Source organism: Lycorma delicatula, chromosome 1 (assembly GCF_047948215.1).
Source record: "Lycorma delicatula isolate Av1 chromosome 1, ASM4794821v1, whole genome shotgun sequence".
NCBI lineage: Eukaryota > Metazoa > Arthropoda > Insecta > Hemiptera > Fulgoridae > Lycorma > Lycorma delicatula.
The window spans coordinates 270,844,532-270,867,178 of NC_134455.1; the positions used below are offsets into that span (position 1 = coordinate 270,844,532).

At 29.5% G+C, this 22,647-nt stretch overlaps 1 protein-coding gene across 4 annotated transcripts in view; it reads right to left on the reverse strand.

Moving 5' to 3' along the window:
* The window catches only part of LOC142331543 (nudC domain-containing protein 1), a 108,156-nt gene that overhangs the window by 28,387 nt on the left and 57,122 nt on the right, over positions 1 to 22,647 (reverse strand). For 3 of the 4 annotated variants that reach the window (XM_075377551.1, XM_075377533.1, XM_075377538.1), the window contains 2 exons: positions 14,610 to 14,754; positions 1,611 to 1,739 (listed from right to left, as the gene is read on the reverse strand). In XM_075377551.1, the coding sequence (XP_075233666.1) occupies positions 1,611 to 1,739; positions 14,610 to 14,754 (274 nt within the window). The remainder of the gene's footprint in view (positions 1 to 1,610; positions 1,740 to 14,609; positions 14,755 to 22,647) is intronic. The other variant, XM_075377546.1, reaches the window with a different exon arrangement.

Consider the following 22,647-nt stretch of genomic DNA (forward strand, 5'->3'; position numbering starts at 1 on the left):
TTCTTTATTTCCTCTTCAAGAAATTCCATGATTTAAACCCTGTAGCAACACCATTTTTCCAATTTGTCATCATTGTCAAACCTTTGTGATGAAGGCGACTGATTTACATGAAGAAATACAAAATAATCACTGAGAGTTAAGTAAGATAAGGGCTGTAGGGCTATGAGGTGGCTGATTGAAGATTTTCCAAAAAAATTTTTCCAATCCCCTCAGTGTCTTATTTGCCAAGTGTGGCCGTGCTTGTCAAGCAAAAACAAAATCCCAGGAAAACTAAAAATCACAAATTTTTAATGTCTGCAAAACAAACAAATAAACAAATTGGCATTTACAGCAGTTTTGCAATCATTAAATTTGACAATCAAGACACCCCTTTGTTCCAAAAAACAGTCGCCATAAGGTTCTTTATTGAATATTTTTGTTTGAATTTCTATATTCTAGGAGATATGAATGCCATTGATTGCTGCTTTGTTTTGTCATTTGAATAAGTAATCCAGGTTTTATCTCTGGTAACAATGTTATCATAATAATTCATCACCTTCAATTTCATTATGCTGTGAAAATTCATGCACTGCAGTAAGATGTTTTTCCTTGTGAATGACTATAATTTTCAGCACCCATCTAGCACACAATTTCTTACAGCTCAATTTTTCAGTCAAAACTTGATAAATCAAAGATTGTGAACAATCAGGCATAACAAAGCCAACTGTGGCATAGTGAAGCGTCAGATTTCTCAAATTTTTTCGTCAACTTTTCCAATCAAATAAGTCATGATAATTAATAGGCGGTTGTAAAGATTCTTCATCATGAATGTTTATTTGTTCTTCTAGAAATGATCAGCACTTCTGTCTTACTTTAGTGTCATTCATAATATTCAGCCCATAAACATCAGAAATTTGTCTGTGAATTTCAGCCACAGAGTTATTTTTTGCCATCAAAAATCAGATTAGTCCTCATATTTCACATAGTGGAATCACAAATTATAGCACTCATTATAATTGGATGAATATAACAATTAACAAGAAAACAATTAAACCACTTGTGCTACTTGATTGAGATAATTGAGCTACACAAGTGCCATCTGTTTACATTGTGTATATAGGTGGCAAATTCAAAATGGACTTTACTTTAAAAACATGCCTCATAATCAATTAGTTAAATCAGTGGAAGTTTTTTGAAGACAGAATAATACAGTTAGTAGAACAATATTAAAAATGTGTTGGGTTGTACAGTGACTACGTCAAAAAATAATATAAATAAATTTATCTAAATGAACAAACTTTTTTTACAACACTCACTTCTGATTGTATGTCAAAACAGCCCCTTTCTCAGAAAACATGTCATAATATTTTTCATGATATTCAAAAGGTACATTCTTTAAATGTCGCTACAGGCTCTATCCCTTTCTTGGTGAAAATATATTTTATCAATTTTATTATGTTTTATTTTACAAGACTAGTGTAAAAATCAATATTAAAACAAATTATTTTTCAATTAGGTCTTCGCATTTTTTTTCAGTGAAACAATACTTACTAGGTCTGTGAAAAGATTTGCACATCATCGTAAGAAAAACAGTAAAATCATCTACAAAATGAAAAGAATATTTTTCATACCTGATGTGTTACTGTGTGCGAAATAATATCCATTCTTGAAAGCAATAATGATTCTCCGTAATTATCGCAATCTTCTAATTGTTCCATGTTAAATGTAGGCGTTGAACTACATGTTTCACTTCCCTCAACCTGAATACAGAACAAGTTGCCTAAGAATACTGAAATGCAGCAATATTTTCATTTCTTTTTGTAAATAATGTATATTCTATTTGTTTATTTAAAAAGTTGGTCATAATAATTTTCAAATATCAGGCTTATCAGTTCTATTATCTCTAAACTCAGAGTTCTACTTTGCTTATCAAAAAGTAAAGTGCACAATAAATTTTTCACAATAATTATGGAGTGTAAATCAATGGTATGGATTGAAATCATACACTACTAGTGTATTGGAATATGTCTCTAAACATCAGTAAAATCTGCTTGACTGGTTGTATGATTTTCTATTTACTAATCTCCTGTAAGACCACCTGTAATCACTGATGAGTGAGAGAATTTTTATCTCTTAGGCAACTACTGAGACTCCTACTTTTTGTTTTTAGAAAATTCTCAAACAGCACTAAAAAATGATTATTATAATCTTAGTAGTTTCTTACTATTTAAAAATTTCAATTTTAAAACCATAGTTTCTGGAACTTTTCTATTAAATGATAGTTACTTTTTCTAAGTGTAGTTTTATATAGTCTAAACAAATTGGACCCAAACAGAAGAATGAAATTATTTATAAAAACTAATTATGATGTATTTACTGCTGACTCTTTTTTTTCACAAATGTTTTCACAGAAATCTCTGCTTCATTGTAACATATAAAATTATATATGTTAGATTAAAAACATAACATAAAAAACAGATATGTAGAAAGGTGAATTTACTATTTCATTAACTGATATAAAATAAGCTGCTCTGCTGCGAATACAATGATGTAAAAGATAACTTCCATTACAATTAGATTATGTAAATATTATTTCTCTAATCTAATCAACATGTTCAAACTTTAAAAAAAGCAAAGAATAAAATCAACCAAATAGTATCTAGCAGAATAGTATCTGAAAACAGTTATAAACAAAATTAATAAATTAATTAAAAGATGGCAATAAAAACGCTATAATAAAATAAATAAATTACAACATTAAAACAGAGAAATAATCTTTATACCATTAAATTGTAATATTAACATTTACAAATATTTCAAAAAACATTTAATTAATAATAGAACTGCCTTTAAAACAAACAATAACAAATTAGATAAAAGATAACGGATGTAATGACTGTATTTTAACAAAGAATGAGTTTATAAAATAAAAAAGAAATTTTATAAGCATATAAATATTTATTTATTTATTTCAGTATTTACACATCACAAAGTATATGCATAAATAATCCTAAAGATGTAAACTAAGCTACCTGCAACTAAGACCGTTTACAATAAACAGAAATCAAATTATGATGGTAATAGAGCCAATAAACATACATTTTCAAATATAGATAAAAAGCAAATATTAGAAATAACTAACAATTAATTTAAATTGCTTACTCTTCAGAAAGTACATACAATAAAAAGAGCAATGAAAACATAATTAATGAATAAGCAAAGTTTGAACATGATGAATGGTTTGAGGAAATAGTACATTTAAATAAGATTTAAAAAATATACTGAGATTGTAATGCCAATAGCAATTGTTCTAACATCTGCCATAGACTGTAATAGCAGCAGAAACATACCTCTTCATTTTCTAATTTTTCAAGATATGTTTTCAATCTAACATATACAATTTTATATGTTCTGATAAAGCAAAATATTATCCAAGAGCAAATATTATCTTAAGTAAATCCTAAGAGTAAAGATATCTTAAAATTTAAATGTGACATTTCTACTCGATGAAAACTAAATAATTACTACATGGGTAAATCTGTTTCTCAAAGGCAATTTTTTTTATAAACAGTGTATCTAGTCATAGCAATATAAAATTTCTTGATTTTATGACATCTGGATAAATTCTTTCTCTTTTGATTAAATGATTAATTTACTGAATAAGCTTGGAGCTTGTGCATGGCAATATGCAATCAAAATATGTAATGTATGAAAAGACCAAGCTCGACTGAGATTTGAAACCAAGACCTTCAGGATGAAAGGCTAAAATGCTTCCACTCTACCATGGTTCAGCATTTATTTTCCACATTTTCTACAATCCTGATAAATGTTTTACGTACAAAATGCCTGTAACTTATTACTCAAAGGTTGAGTTTTTTATACAATTTTTACTGACACTAGTGCATTTTATTTCCCTTAAATGTTTTTTTGGAAAGTTTAAATTATCATGGCCTTTTTTTGTGAAAAACGTTTACAAAATCTACAATGTCTGTGTACAACTGGATTAATTTCTCCCTCAGAGAAACCTCTTTTTCTCTTTCTTGAGAACTTCTATCTGCTTTTCATTTATCCATCAGTTTTATACTTTACATATTTATTAATTTTTTGTGAGATTCTTATTTTTTTTTGTTTTCCAAGGAATATTAAAAAGTCGGTTTTGATATTTTCTAAAACAACATTTTTAAAATCAAATCCTACCTACAAATAGTAATAAAAATAGAGTTGAGAACTGCTAAATCATTAGAAAAAATTTTAGTCATTTCGATTCTAGAGTTTGAGTGTTTTGAGGTGTTGAGTTATAAACAGAAAAGCATGAATCCAATGCCCTGAGTCAATAGCTACAGCCACAATCAGGGACTGTGCTTATTGTTCTTTCTGTTATCAAGAAGAGAATGTATGTGATCAAGATGATAACTAGAACAATTTAGAACAATTCTGAGAACATTGTGGACAAATGAACAAACAGGTCAAATTAATAGCTTTCCTTCTTTTGAAGTTTTGTTAAACTATTTTTAGGTTTAATCATTATTAAGGAATCAAAGGGGTATTAATTCACAAATTACACTATACCATCATATAATATTTCATCACCTACAATATGTATTACATGTGGATATATACAAAGTGTTTCTAAAATGGTAGGCTGGCTATACTTTTTCGAATTCTACTTGAATTTTAAACAAAAAATAACCTTAGGAAAAATAGCAATTTCTCCTTTGTTCTCCCTCCCTATCCTACATTTTGTTATATTTATATCTCCAGTTCGGATAGAGGAACACATTAATATTTTGTAAGTTTCTTTTTAATAAAGTTTTAAAATTAGTAAAAAATTAGTTCTTAAATACCTTTGCAAATTACAAAATGGCAGCCATATTTATTCCTCAATCCGTTTTATCTCCATAAATATAAATTTTATCAAAATGTATGTTATACGTATGATATTAAGTCTTCTATTTCACACAAAATGACACTTTATACTTTAAAATCGGTTAAAAAGTAGCCGAATTATGGCAGAAAATTGATGTAATTTTGTATCTGTTTTCATGTCCTCTTCTTTACGTTCAATTCAATTAAATATTAATTGTTTTTATTTATTGTTAATTCTAGTATTGTAAATTAGTATCAAATTAAGTAATAATTTTCTCACAATAATAAACCTAACAATTAAAAATCTTACGTTAATTGTTGTAGAACATTAAGTATACTTTTTTTTAAAAATAAACAGTTAAAAATTGTTAAAAGTTATAACAGATGTTCAAAGTGTCCACCATTAGAAATTACACAAGTCTCCAGTCTTTTTCTGAGAGATTGTCTTAATCTTTCAAAAATTCCAGGCGTATTCATAATTTCTTGAAATCCATTTTGGATCCTTTGTTGAAGATCCTCAATGTTGAGTATTGGAGCTGAATAAACAATATGTTTCAAATATCCTCTTGATTTCTACCTGTGGGACCAGGTAGAAATGAAGAGGGTTTAAGTCAGGTGATCAGGCAAGCCAGGGTACTGGCCCTCCATCTTAGGATGGCCTATCCATCTTTCATGCAGGAAATCTGATACCAACTGACTGAAATGTGCTGGAGCTCCAGCATTGTGAAACAACATACTTTCTCTTAATTATAGAGGTAGGCATTCCAAGAAATATGGAAGATTTTTGGTCAAATGAGCAAGATAATTTTCTCCTTATAAATGATTTGGTAATATGACAGGACCCAAAAGATAGTCATTAAGAACACCTGCCCTTATGTTCAGGCAAAATCTTTGTTGATGGCTACTTTGGAAGATTCATGTGGATTCTTGTCACTCCAGATAGGCTGGTTGTGATAAATTTAGAACACCATTCCTTCAAGAAGCTTCATTTTTACACTGTTAACGTGATCAACAGTAATAGTTGCTGTGTAAAATTAATATCAATTGTTTTATTATTATGTAATATTAAATGTTATTGTGAGAAAATTATTACTTAATCTGGTACTAATCAACAATAATAGAATTAACAATAAATAAAAACTATTTATATTTAATCAAATTGAATGTAAAGTGGAGGACATAAAATTACAACATCAATTTTCTGCCATAATTTGGCAGAATTTAAAAAATATTTGCTAACCAATTTAAAAAAATAAAATATCATTTTGTTAAAAATAAAAGAATATTCTAGCAAAACAAACATTTGGATAAAACTTATATTTATGGAGGTATAATGGATTGAAATATAAACATGGCCACCATTTTGCAATTTGCAAAGTTATTTAAGTCTGATTTTTTTCTAATTTTAAAACTATATTACAAACACACTTACTAAATATTAATGTGATTTCTCTATCCGAACTTGAGATCAAAATTTTTACATAAAAATAACAAAATGGTGGACGGTGGGAGAATGAAGGAGAAATTGCCATTTTTTCTATGGATATTTTTTGTTTAGCTTTACAAGCAGAATCCAAAAACATATAGACAGCCCACCATTTTAGAAAAACCCAGTATAATAATAATACATACACAACATGAAGCCCGCTACATAATAACTTTGAAAATTTGGTTTCAATTATAACCAAGCACTGATAATAGAGTGCTTAATAATATTTAGGGAAAAGTACATATACTATTGATTATATGTATCACAGTTTGCAGTTGATGCCAAAATATTGGCAAACATTCAGTATGCCTAAAGATGGTACATGGGTCATGGTCCAGCTGGCTGGCTCTGATTGAATAATAGCCTTAATCAGAGTTGGTCTTAAAGCAGTTTGCAAGAGGATAAAGGAATGTACATGCAACATCTTGCCATTCATTCTTCTCCACCAACAAATCACGGATAGCACCTTAAAGTATCATGGGCACTTGATTAACAGTTTTTGTAAAAACTTTCACTATTTTATTTATTTAAATTAAATTCGAACGAATAATAGATGAGGAAAATGGACTTCATGCTTTTGTATCATGTTTTAAGTATAAATGTGAATTCATAAAATTCAAATATAAATAAGTTTTAATGTACAATACCTGTTCATGTTGTAAATTTCAAACATACATCTTTGAATTAATTTTATTTCAATAATAATCTAATAATATCAATTATTTTGGAAGATGTACAGTTTCACTAACTTTCTGCTATACTTTACAGGTGTATTCACCAAAGCAATGATAAAAGTCCATACAAAAATAGGTTTTGAAATTTATTGTTATGACAAGTGAAAGATTTGTTTTGTTATGTAATAGACCATAAGTATACTTTTACCGTATATTTCATGTTTTTGGGAGGCAGGAGACAGGACAAGGCTCAAAAATGTTAAATCTAAGTTAGGCCATGCAGCATGTATTTTTTAAAAAGCTATTTCAACCAATCAGAATTTAATAAATTGATTCATTAAAAATGCTGGCTGGTCAAATTTTGAAGGCCACCTATTCAGTGGTGTTTAAAAAAAGAAATAAAAAGCAAAACTAATAAGTTATCAGCAATCTGTCAAAAGGATTATTTGGAATGTTTTGTTAATCAGCCGATAAAAAAAGAAGAAAAAAAGCAGATAGTTAAAATCAGCTGGTAATTAAATTAAAAAAGGAAATAAAGCATTAATTTTCCTTTACATCTATCACAAGTAAATTTTGTGCAGAATCAATGTATGTATGTTCCTGAGGAGGTTTTAGTTTATAATTTATAGAAATTTCCTGCCTAACCACTATATAATCTATCTGATTACTTCCTATACCTTTCGGTTTCACCCATGAGTAATTTTTTTTACTTAAGGAATCACTAGTTTATATTTAATGTAAAATTCTGGAAGTCTAGTTCATTTGCATTTCTCTGTCCTAGTCCACAATTTCTTAATATTTTTCCTTATTGTTCTTCTATTATACATTCCAGTTTCCCAGTCACATAAAATTCTCACTTACTTTTATATATATATACAAAAAAAAAAACAAACTATAAATCTTTTAAAACAAATTTTGAAATAGTGGCTAAGGCATTAAAAGAAACAAAATGTGTGATAAGGGGATTATAAAGAGGCTCTAAAGTTGAAAAAATAAATTAAAATGAATATAATAATCCAATCTTAATAAAGAAAAATTAGTGCTAAACAAATGAAAAAATATACAAAAGTTTTTAAACAATGAAAAGAGGTAAGTAGATACAAAGAACAGAAAATTGAGGAACAGCTCAAACAAAACTTAACTGTGACTGCTGGAAATGTTAAAATTTAAATAAATAAACTGACTTCAAGAATCTGAAATTTTTCAATTTTGACCACATTATCACTTTTAAAATTACCTCTGTGCATTAGTTTTAATCTCCTTTATAATATTGGGATGTGTACAATCAACTAGAATGTGATCAACCAGTTTTATCTGACATATTCAGAGACTTATCACTAAATGACAGGAAGTATTATGTGCATTAAGCTAGTTGTGTTTCAAATTTAAACAACAAAGGAATCTTTATGGCTACCTTCTGAGTGGCTGTTTACTCATTCAGCAAGTCACCTTTATTCAACAAAGTGAGTACAACCAAAATCGACAACACAGTCCATGTAAGGCAAGTTTCCTTAGCAGCTCATTTTCTTAAGTTTTTTCTGCCTATTATTTTTACATCATTACGACCACAGCAGCAACTGACATGAATGTCACGATTGCTGAAAACAGAGACTTGAATGCATGGAGAATGTTACGCAGTACTAGAAAAACAGTTAATGAATAACAGGATTCAAGAATCCATCTCTGATGTGATGAAGAGCCATGAGTATGCCTTACATTCAGCAGTAAACATATTGTATCAGTAAAGTTATGTGATCAACCAACAGAAGAAGTATCATCCAATGGACTCAGTCCACTTAGACCCATTAGTGTAAATTAATACATTTAGTTTCATCCAAGAAAGAAATTCTTGTTGTAATATCAAGCGATTAGTTTCAGTTTTCTTACAGCTACTTAGTTAAAGGTAGGAATGAGCAAGTGGATAAAGTAAAATGTGATGATGTAAATTGATGAATGCATATATATTATATAATCCAATCAAAAATTTATCAAGGATCTGTAAAATTTAAGTACATGTGTTAAATCTGCACTCAACTGGTGTTACTTTGTACAAGTAACAGACCTAAAATTAAAATAGTTGATTCTGAGTTCTCAAACATTTAATAAATGTTATTTGTTCATCAAAATAAAGACCTAAAAATTTTAAAAAGTATATTTATTGAGATTTTCTTCAATTTAATAATAAATGTTTAGTTAACAAAGGTATAAATAAGCATGTTATTTTAAGAACTAAAATTTAAACCTACCATTCTTTTTTTGACCAAATGAAAATATTGGAAAAAATGGTGGGAGAAGAAGGCTAAGATTCATCCAATTTTCAAAATATCAAAATTGCCAGGATATGTTTCATTTAACTATAGAAACTGAGGTGAATCATTACACTGTTTTGTTTCTGTCCTGTCTGTCATTGTAATTTTCATAATAACATTTAATGAAAATGATAGGATTAGCACTTAATGATGGGTCTTTGTGGTAGGGTTTAGGTCATACAGCTTGTACATGTTTCCAATATCCCGCTGTGATAAAGTGGTGACTGCATGCCAGGTAGAAGAGCTAATATACATGATTTTCAACAATGTTTTACATACAAACTTATTGTTACAATGATGTAATCTGTTTATTATTTATAGATTCATTTAGGATTATTTTTATATTAGTCATTCATATTACCCTACACAATAGATGCTTATCGACATTCCAGAACAGAAAATTGTATCATTCGTAAACTTTATAACAAATTAGATATCAATTAAATCACGGTTCTGTTAGTTGAAAGTAAGGTGCAAGATTAAAAATATTTGTACCCAAATCTGAGTGATATCTTCAGAGGACGTTTTGTTGCTATTCGTTTAGTTGTTTTATTTTATATGAAAATCTCTGAAAAAGATTTTCCATTGTTTTATGAAGTTACAATATTAGTATATTCTTGTCAGATAAGTGGGTAACATTTTTTATCTACAATGAATCCAGCAATTAAAGGAAAAATAAAAAACTACATGGACAAAGCACAGAATATTTACAATGTGCTAAGATTTATGGAAGAAATAACTTGAGCATAATAATACTCAATGAAAACAAGAAATCAGATGACAATTTCCTTATCCACTGCAGCAAGTTCAACTTTGTTGAAGAAAAACTATCTGCATATCCATCAGAGTGGTAACAGACACAAATATGGAGGTGTTCAGATACACAGGAAAATCTAGTTTCAATATGCTGGATGAAATTTTCAGGAACAAGAAACCCAAAATACTTGACTGTTATAACAGAAATCAGATGTTAGGAAAAATGAAGACAATTTTTACTTTACTGAGAAAATTTAGAAACTTATAAACTGAAAGAAATTGCAAAATAAATTTAACATGATCCAGGTTGGCATGTAGGGAAAAATAAATTTAAGGATTACATTAAAAGGTGTAGGACTTAAAGGGTGAAAACAACCAATTACAGAAAATTGCTGTTTGAGAAAGGATTTCTTACTTGAAAGAAATTCTTTCTACAAGAAAAAATCTTGAGAAGCGAGATCTATAATTTATAGAGATGAAAATAATGCATTAACATCACATTCAGGAAAAAAGTTATGGCACAATAGATACAAGGAGGTTGTTCATGCAGCAATTTTTCAAAGGTGAAAGAGTTACTATAATTCATGCAGGTGGAAAAAGCGTTGTCTGTAATGCCTAATTAACATGGACCAATAGCTCAAAATCAAGAGACTACCATGAAAATATAAATCATATAACTTAAAAAAATTGGTTATAAAAACTTTTACTTCACAAACTACCACACCACTTTGTCAAAGTGGAGAAATTCCAACTATGATAAGCTGAAAAACAGAAATGCAGGAATGGATAAAAAATAACAATATTATCTTTGAGAAATCAATGTTTAAGACAGTTACTTCAGTTGACACAAGCACTGAATCCACTGTACCCCTTATTTTCTTGACAATTTACACGAACATGGTCATTCTGTTCTTTGACTCTCTCCTTCTCATCCAGATTTGAACCTAACTGACCTCATTCAGGAAGTAGTAAAAACTGATTGGCTGATTTAAATGGAATGTACATGTTGGAAGATATAATCAGTCTTATAGAGGAAAAGATTGCTTCTAAAGACGCTGTACGTGGTTGAAATATTGCCAGCATGTAACTGAAACTAAAACAAAGTATGTGCATGGATATTAAAGCTGACCAGCTAATAATCTATGTGAATGCTGAAAATAATGAAGAAACAGTGAAGAAGATAAGGTTTCATTAGCAGGTGAACAGGAGTTGAAAAACTAGACCAATAACATTAGATAGAGTACATTTATAAAAAACTGTTGCAATATATAATTGAATCTGTAATGAGTACAATATAAATTAAATATACATATCATTTATTTATTGGTTTAATTAAAAATTCAAGAAAATATTTTCTAAATAAACTTCAATTAAATAATTTTTTTTAATTTTAATTAATTTCAAAGTTAAATTAACTTTTAGGAAATTTAATTTTTTCCTTAATTGAATAGATCAATTTTCTCATTCAATAAATTAACTGAATACCATGCCATATACATTATTTATAAATATTTTTTCTATAACTCTATAGGTGCAGTTTTACAGCACAGTAAATTATAGCAGTTGGCAACAACACTTAAAAAATAATTCTAGCTGATTTTATACTTTTTCATTTAAAATTTTTATTTAATTATTGATATAATTTATCAACTGACGATCCGGGATAATCATGAAAGTTAAGTCTTGTAATTTTATTAAACATTTCTATAACTGTGTGTAGTGTTTTTTTTTACAATATTATTTTAATATATATATGTAATTCAACTTAATCCACCCAATAGATATAAGACAACTCTTACCTTACTCGTATGTTTATATAATTTTTCACCAAAGTACTTTCGTGGAATCCCACATCAGTCATATATAATATTTATAAAATTACATATGAAACATAAAATTAAAGAATTAAAAGATTACAATTGTGATTGAGTATACAAGAGTATATTAAGTCATTAAAATAAAATAAAAGCAAACATTTAATAACATGTATATGGCTAGCCAAAAACTACAGTACTGTAATATTTAAATAAATATTTTATGTAATATCTATGAAGGTGCTGCTATCTATTGTAGCTTATGAGACACACTCATAAAAGTTGCAATAGATAGCAGCACCTTCATAGATATTATATAAAATATTTATTTAAATACTAAAGAACTATATTACTGACTATATTACTGGGATAATCATGAAAGTTAAGTCTTGTAATTTTATTAAACATTTCTATAACTGTGTGTAGTGTTTTTTTTTACAATATTATTTTAATATATATATGTAATTCAACTTAATCCACCCAATAGATATAAGACAACTCTTACCTTACTCGTATGTTTATATAATTTTTCACCAAAGTACTTTCGTGGAATCCCACATCAGTCATATATAATATTTATAAAATTACATATGAAACATAAAATTAAAGAATTAAAAGATTACAATTGTGATTGAGTATACAAGAGTATATTAAGTCATTAAAATAAAATAAAAGCAAACATTTAATAACATGTATATGGCTAGCCAAAAACTACAGTACTGTAATATTTAAATAAATATTTTATGTAATATCTATGAAGGTGCTGCTATCTATTGTAGCTTATGAGACACACTCATAAAAGTTGCAATAGATAGCAGCACCTTCATAGATATTATATAAAATATTTATTTAAATACTAAAGAACTATATTACTGACTAGCCATATACATATTATTAAATGTTTATTTTAATTTTATTTTATTTAATGACTTCATATACTGTTGTATGTGTAATTGCAATTACAATCTTTTAATTCGTTAATGCGTAATTTTATAAATATTATACACAACTGATGAGCAGGTTTCTGTGAAAGTACTATTGTGAAAAATAATATAAATACACAAATAAGGTAAGCGTTATATCGGTTACTTTATGACAAATAATCAATAATAAGATATGTAGCTTATATCTGCACTTCGGTGGATTAAGTTGAATTATATATATTTAAATTTATATTATTAGTGCAGAGGTGATATGGGTCTTGAAAGATTGACTTTAGAAAAATAAAAATATATACCTGCATATATATAATGTTTCATTTTGATTGTCCCAGGGAATTTTCTCGTAAAATATGCACAATACAAAAAATATTACGTAAATAAAAGTTACTTAGATTGGAGGGGGGACATCTCATGGTGACCTTGGATTTGGCCTGTAACTTGACCTTATTTCAAGGTTAACATGTTTTATAAATGGAATGATCTATTTTTGAGCCTACCAATGAAAAGAATGAAAAGTTTTACTTTGGAATAAGTAGTCACACATATGATCTTGGACGTTCTTTTGAAGGTCATACAGCTAACCATCATAGATAGTGTTACACAATAGTGTAAAGCTATTTTTATTTTCTTTCCCATAGTTTGTGAGATAAATGGCCTAAAATATAAATATTCGAGGAATATTGTATGACCAAAAATGTGTAACTCATATAACATTATCACCCGTAGAGCACTATCTCTAATGGTTCATATGACCTTAAAAAAAGGTCCAAGGTCAAATGTGTGACTATATTTCAGTGTAAAATTTTCCACTCTTTTCATTGACGGGGTCAAAAATCGGTCATTCCATAAAAAAAACTTCAGAGTAATAAAATAATTTTACACAATTGATATTCAAATTTGAAGTGCATATATCAGGTAATGTTGTGAGGTGAGTGACAATAAAAATAGAAAAATATGTTTATCAAAGCTTTAATGTAAAATGGAAGATTTCAATGAGAAATTACTAATAACTTTAATTTTCAGATTATTCAGGTAAACTGCACTCAAAAATTCACAAAAAAAATATCTAGCATAACAAAAACTGCATACATCTAAATAAGTCACAGTTTTTTTTTTTTTTTAAATCAACCAAAGCCAGATGAACTAAATTAATAAAAATCTAAAAAAATTAAATGATTTAATTAAAATTAAATTAAATGATTTCTGTAAAAATATTAACCTATGATCTGGTGACTCGATATAACAAATGTTAAGTAATTTTAGAGCAACTGACTACATATGTTTGTATACATATATAATCTTACTTGTTGAAGAGTTGTAGGATGAACTTCCTTTCATTTATGAAAGCATTAAATGGTAACAATTAATTACATAGAAATAACACTCTTAAAAAATATTATTAGCATGCAACAAGCAATTATAGTAAAATAAAATGCACTTAATTAATTAGCAGGGACGGTTTAAATTCACCATGGAACTGTTTACTTGGGGCCACTTCCTTGAAGTTACATCAAGAAGTGAGAGAACTGAGTTAGCATTATATTATAATTAATAACTAATTCCAATCAAATAACGGCAATCACAGTAAAAATTACAAGAAAAAAGTAAAAATACAAGACACTAAAGCATAAAATTCAAAATATATATACAAAATAATATAAAAATGTTATGTACATATTTACACAAATATAAAATTTACACACTTACACTAAAACTATAGTATACAATTACTGCAAAATTTACACAAACAATTCACTTTTAATAAATTTCATGTACTTTACCACTGTATCACAGCATAAATGAGACAAGTGTTCATGAGCTTCCTGAACACTACTTTCATCTAGAATCTCTTCTCCATCATTATTATCTACCAAGAATTCTTTCCACATTAATCCTTGTTCATGCTTTTGTAAAATTACATTTAATCTGTAAAAAAGATAATTAGTTAGCTTTTCTAAAAAATTATAATGAAACTACACTAGCACATGTTAATTAAATAACGAAACATATATTCTGTAACATCTTCAGTCATCAATTTCTATGTTGTCATAATTAAGCATACAAGAAAGATATATAAATAAATTTACAGCTAAAGTAAGGATATTTTAGTAAACAGGTAGAGAGTAAACAGTCAGCCAGATCAAATTGTGGTGGGGATGTTGTAAGTTGGAACTGGTTAGAAGGGGGAAAGAAGTGGCTGATAAAATCTATTTTTAATATCTTTTGAAATGTAGATTTCAAAAGATATTATTTTATTTATTAATATTTAATAATTCACTGTTTCTAGATATCTTCCAATACTGAAGTGATTCTTCATTTAGTTTACACTTACAATACAGAATTCTTCAGCCATATTTTGACCTTCAAGGTTTTTAATAAAATCTGAATTTTTAAACTTTACTCCATGTTCAGTGGCTTATTATGTATTGGTTGTATGGTAGTTATTTTGTTATTGAGCTTTGATAGTTGTTTTTTATAAATATTATTAATTAAAGTAGCATCATATCTGTTTTTAAATACTACATGTTTTATGATGTTTATTTCATTGTTAACTTTGCTATTACATGTGTATTTGATTGCTCTATTAATAATGTTTGTATAAATGTTAATCTACTACCTTATACAACCATAACACAACACAAAAGAGTGAAAAAATATACATAGAGTATTTATACACTAATAATAGCATTGAAAACATTCTAAAACTTACAATAAAGAAATATTTAAACCAGCAAACAAACTTAATAACTGTATAAGATATTTAAAAAAATATATATATATAATAAATAATTTGTAAGGAATTTATAAAATTAAATGTAATGATTATGATGGAGTTTATAAAGGAAAAACAAATAGATCCTTAAAAAAGCTGAGACTGCAGCATTGCAAAAGTTGGAATCTCAATTAGCTTCCACTGACATAGTCTCTGATGAGGTTATTAACTATTGGGCATGTTCAATGGACTGTGTGTTAAGATTGAAGAATTTGTTGGCAATCTTAAAAATATTAAAGAAAGAAGTGCAACATGCATATAGCTGTGTATGTGCAAGCTTCGATTTTTACATTTATTAACAGTTAAGAGGAACGACCGACTTCAGGGATATTTGAAGGTTTCAGGGCCGGGATGGGTGAAAGAGTGTCTACTTCACAGCAGACACTCTTTTACCCATCTGCTGTTGCAGACACTCTGCAACAGCAGAAAAAACGTATTTTTTCGGTATTTTCACTGGAAAAAATTGTTTTTCATCTGAATTACATTTGGAAAAGTTGTTAATCTCAACAAAAAAAAAACAGACAACTTTTATTTAAACAATTTTCTTGAATGACTTACCGTTTTGGAGCTGTAGTTTGTAAAAGTGTGAAAGTGTTGTGTATTGGGCACGTGTTCGAAACTGGTCTACTTGTTTACAACTTCAGTGCCACCTAGTATTTAAATTTCAAATTATACGGCATAACTTCATAAACATTAATTGTAGAGGAGAATGTCCTCTACATTTTTTGTTTGAAAAACTTTTCTCTAAAATGCATAGATTCAGAGAAAAACGCATTAAAAAACTTTTTGAGTTTTTCAAAAATCTATGAAATAGATTTAATAGATTTATAGAGGGGGATGTTAAAAATCTGGAGTTAAGCTTCCCTCATCACCCCTAACGCATGGACAAAAGATCAATTGGTAGGTAAGGATTTTCAAATGCAGCATATTTTGATGACAAATTGCCTGTACTATTCTTACAGGAACTCAACTTCCACACAATTTTAAAAACTTGGTACTAGGTTTTTCACCAAAAAATATTTCACAAGGTGTTCAACTCTTTTTCAAGTAAGTTACTGTTTTAATCACTGCTGGCCAATAAATATTATTAACTTTTGCTTTGGCCAACAAAAACCTAGCCATATCTATAATTGATCTATTGTATCTTTCTGCTACTCCATTTAACTTGAGTATAAGGTTGGTATGGAATCAAACGTATACCCTTCTTTCCAACAAACTGATACACATTTGCATTCAAATATTTTTTATCATTATCAAATATTAGATTTTTTATTCTTTTACCAGTCAAATTTTCTACTACACTGACATAATCTATTAAACAATTACAAACTTCAAACTTAGATTTAATACAATAAACTTTTGTTAGTTTAGAATAATCGTCTATGAATTATAAAAAATATTTTCACAATAACTGCCTACTGTTTCATAAGGCCCATTTGAATCAGTATGAATAATTTCTAAAATTCCTTTGGCTTATTTTCTCTTATTTTCAAAAGATAAGTTATGAATTTACTTTTTATACATACTGTGCATTTCATGTATTCTGATTCAATAACTTTCAGTACAACAATTAATAATTCAGTTTTGCATAAAGTATTAATTTAAATTTATATATCCTAATGTAGGATGCTATTTTTTTTTACTTTCATTATTTACTAAACTTATAACTATTAGAATAGTTTACAATTCTTTTAATTTGTTTATAAGAAAACATAACTCATACGATACAAATTATCTTCCTTTACAGCGATAGCTATTAATTCCCTATTCTGATTATAAATTTTAGAAACATTGCCACGTGATACTATTTTATTTTTTATCATTACGTTAGAATAGCTTATAAAATCTTGTTTCATTTCTTTTACATAAAAAACGTTAAACAAAGTCACTTCACTATTATTTCCATAAACTTGAATAAACTTGAGTGCTCAGGGATACAGAGTAGCTGGACCGAAGGTGCAACCATATCGGAGAGGTATCTGTTGAGAGCCAGACTAAGGAATGATTCCTGAAAGAGGGCAGCAGCTCTTTCAGTAGTTGTTAGGGGCGTGAGTCAGGACGACTTAAACGGCCGTATCAACATCACTCAGTCCTCTGAGTACTGCGCAGCTGAAAGCAATGGAAAACTACAGCTGCTTTTTTTCCCCAAGAAAATGTGGCTCTCTGCATTTTCACATAGCAATAATGGAGGCGCCTTCCTTGGTAAAATATTCCGGAGGTAAAATAGTCCCCCGTTCGGATCTCCGGGTGGGGACTACTAAGGAAGGGGTCACCAGAAAATTAAAAAATAACATTCTACGAGTCGGAGCGTGGAATGTTAGAAGCTTAAAAAAGGTTGGTAGGCTAGAAAATTTAAAAAGGGAAATGGGTAGGACAAATGTGGATATAGTAGGAATTAGTGAGGTTCGGTGGGAAGAGGAAGGCGACTTTTGGTCAGGTGATTTTAGAGTAATTAACTCAGCGTCAAATAATGGGCAGGCAGGAGTAGGTTTCGTGATGAACAAGAAGATAGGGAGGAGAGTGGAGTATTTCAAAACGCATAGCGATAGAATCATTGTAATAAGGATAAAATCAAAACCTAAACCGACAACGATTGTTAACGTCTATATGCCTACAAGCGCCCATGATGATGATGAGGTAGAGGGTGTATACGAAGAGATTGATGAAGCAATTAAACACGTAAAAGGAGATGAAAATTTAATAATAGTTGGAGATTGGAATGCAAGCATTGGAGAAGGCAAGGAAGGAAATATAGTGGGTGAATACGGGCTGGGCAAAAGGAATGAAAGAGGGGACCGACTTATAGAGTTTTGCACGAAGTATAATTTAGTAATTGCCAACACCCAATTTAAAAATCATAATAGAAGAATATACACTTGGAAAAAGCCAGGCGATACTGCAAGGTATCAGATAGATTATATCATGGTTAAGCAAAGATTTAGAAATCAATTCGTTGACTGCAAAACTTACCCTGGAGCAGACATTGATAGCGACCATAATTTGGTGATAATGAAATGTAGATTGGGGTTTAAAAACCTGAAGAAAAGGTGTCAGATGAATCGGTGGAATTTAGAGAAGCTTGAGGAAGAGGAGGTAAAGAAGATTTTTGAGGAGGACATCGCAGAGGTCTGAGTAAAAAAGATAAGGTAGAAAATGTAGAAGAAGAATGGGAGAATGTTAAAAAGGAAATTCTTAAATCAGCAGAAGCAAACTTAGGCGGAATAAAGAGAACCGGTAGAAAACCTTGGGTTTCAGACGATATATTGCAGCTGATGGATGAACGTAGAAAATATAAGAATGCTAGTGATGAAGAAAGTAAAAGGAACTATCGGAAATTAAGAAATGCTATAAACAGGATGTGCAAACTGGTGAAAGAAGAGTGGATTAAAGAAAAGTGTTCAGAAGTGGAAAGAGAAATGAACATTGGTAAAATAGATGGAGCATACAGGAAAGTTAAGGAAAATTTTGGGGTACATAAATTAAAATGTAATAATGTGTTAAACAAAGATGGTACACCAATATATAATACGAAAGGTAAAGTCGATAGATGGGTGGAATATATTGAAGAGTTATACGGAGGAAATGAATTAGAAAATGGTGTTATAGAGGAAGAAGAGGAAGTTGAGGAGGATGAAATGGGAGAAACAATACTGAGATCTGAATTTAAGAGAGCATTAAACGATTTAAATGGCAGAAAGGCTCCTGGTATAGACGGAATACCTGTAGAATTACTGCGCAGTGCAGGTGAGGAAGCGATTGATAGATTATACAAACTGGTGTGTAATATTTATGAAAATGGGGAATTTCCATCAGACTTAAAAAAAAGTGTTATAGTTATGATACCAAAGAAAGCAGGGGCAGATAAATGTGAAGAATACAGAACAATTAGTTTAACTAGTCATGCATCAAAAATCTTAACTAGAATTTTATACAGAAGAATTGAGAGGAGAGTGGAAGAAGTGTTAGGAGAAGACCAATTTGGTTTCAGGAAAAGTATAGGGACAAGGGAAGCAATTTTAGGCCTCAGATTAATAGTAGAAGGAAGATTAAAGAAAAACAAACCAACATACTTGGCGTTTATAGACCTAGAAAAGGCTTTCGATAATGTAGACTGGAATAAAATGTTCAGCATTTTAAAAAAATTAGGGTTCAAATACAGAGATAGAAGAACAATTGCTAACATGTACAGGAACCAAACAGCAACAATAACAATTGAAGAACATAAGAAAGAAGCCCTAATAAGAAAGGGTGTCCGACAAGGATGTTCCCTATCGCCGTTACTTTTTAATCTTTACATGGAACTAGCAGTTAATGATGTTAAAGAACAATTTAGATTCGGAGTAACAGTACAAGGTGAAAAGATAAAGATGCTACGATTTGCTGATGATATAGTAATTCTAGCCGAGAGTAAAAAGGATTTAGAAGAAACAATGAACGGCATAGATGAAGTCCTACACAAAAACTATCGCATGAAAATAAACAAGAACAAAACAAAAGTAATGAAATGTAGTAGAAATAACAAAGATGGACCACTGAATGTGAAAATAGGAGGAGAAAAGTTTATGGAGGTAGAAGAATTTTGTTATTTGGGAAGTAGAATTACTAAAGATGGACGAAGCAGGAGCGATATAAAATGCCGAATAGCACAAGCTAAACGAGCCTTCAGTAAGAAATATAATTTGTTTACATCAAAAATTAATTTAAATGTCAGGAAAAGATTTTTGAAAGTGTATGTTTGGAGTGTCGCTTTATATGGAAGTGAAACTTGGACAATCGGAGTATCTGAGAAGAAAAGATTAGAAGCTTTTGAAATGTGGTGCTATAGGAGAATGTTAAAAATCAGATGGGTGGATAAAGTGACAAATGAAGAGGTATTGCGGCAAATAGATGAAGAAAGTAGCATTTGGAAAAATATAGTTAAAAGAAGAGACAGACTTATTAGGCCACATACTAAGGCATCCTGGAATAGTCGCTTTAATATTGGAAGGACAGGTAGAAGGAAAAAATTGTGTAGGCAGGCCACGTTTGGAGTATGTAAAACAAATTGTTGGGGATGTAGGATGTAGAGGGTATACTGAAATGAAACGACTAGCACTAGATAGGGAATCTTGGAGAGCTGCATCAAGCCAGTCAAATGACTGAAGACAAAAAAAAAAAAAAAAAAACTTGAAATACTGCATTCATTTTGACTATTTTTTTTTGGCAGTTATATATGACCATCTCCTAATTTTATATCAATTGGTTTGTCCAAAACTTAATATTTATTGAAAAAGTTATAATTTACAATATCCAATTTATCTAATTTTTATCTAATATATTTTTATTATTATTTATCTCCGATGTATTTACTTCAGTAATAAAATAATTCCCATTGACACAAAATTCCTTTTTATGACCATGATTATTCATTGACCATTTTACTTTGACTGTTTCCATGTTACAGATTTCCTTAGCAAAATGACCATTCTTGATTTTGTCCATCACATTCTCATCAATTTCCATGCAGAAAATAACAAACTTTGTTTTTTCAGATAACTGACTATCACAATGAAAACGTTTTCCTTTCGAATCAGTAGAAACTGCACTTGATTTATGAAAACGTCCTTCGGTTTCCTCCACTTGATAGATTCAATAGATTGCAACTTTACTTTACTTTTCACATATTCAACTATTCTAACTTCTTCAGATAATATACATCAATTAAACCTCAAATATAACTATAAGATGGTAGAAGTGCTTTCAACATTGATAGAATTTAGAGCTACGGTGGACAGTATTTTTGATGAGATGGTAGATAATGAAATGAAGCAACACTATGTTCTTCTTGAATCGTTATATTTAATTTCTTGTCACCCTTGACATTTTGATTGAATTACAATAGTTACATTAAACTTAAGAATGTATAACACTTTAGTCATAATTGAACATGAACATTATCAAGAAACTATGAGTCCCCTTGGACTGAAATGAAAACACGACTGCACTGCGCGGGATTCTGACGTTGAATGATCATAAGAGCTTAATTGGCTGGTGAGCCCTAGCACCCACTAGATCGCAGCACTGAACAGCTCGACGTGAAACAGAACACACCGCCCACCAATTATAATTCTGTGATGCATCACATGAAATAAAACTTAATATGCAAATAAAGAGTATTACATAAAATAATTACATAAACTTTGACAGTATAAAAATTAAAGTTAACTCAACAAACCCAATATTAATACAGGCAAAGCTTACAACCAAAATAAATTGAAATAAACAAATACATTAGGAGGACGTTAAATAAATCTCATTGATTACATTCGGGATGTCACTGCAAGTATTTAAATTTGGAAGAACAATCAATTTATTAATAGTTCTTTTTACTATCGTGTTATTAGTTTTCACATCAACTAATCCATCGTTACCTGGATACACTTCAACAATTATTCCTAATTTCCACATCAGTGGAGGAAGATTACTTTCTTTAATTATAACTACATTGCCAACACAAATGTTATTATTTGAAATTTTACATTTGTTCCTCTGCTACAAGGGATGTAAATAATCGATAGATCATGCTCTCCAAAAGTCTTTCAATATTCTTTGTATAAGCTGCCACCTAGTAAGCTTATTTACATTAATGCCTGAGAAATCAGGATCAGGTAAGGAAGTTAATGGAGCGAAGATTAGAAAATGTTCAGGAGTAAGTGAAGCTGGATCAGATGTATCAGATGATGGTAAGTACAATGGTCTGGAGTTTAAACATGCTTCTATCTGGATTAACTAAGTGGATAACTCTTTGTAATTTAGAACGGAATTTCCCATAACTCTTCGTAGATGAACTTCATGCTCTTCACAGCATCTTCCCACAAACCACCCCAATTAGGAGAGTATGTAGGAATGAAAGACCACTTTATGTTGTTTGAGGTGCAGAAAGATTTAATTTTGGAACTAGCAGTATCGGTTTTAAGAAAATCATACATTTCTTGAAGATAACGATTTGTACTGCATAAGTTTTTTCCATTATCAGAAAAAATATGAGAAGGCAATCCTTGGCATCC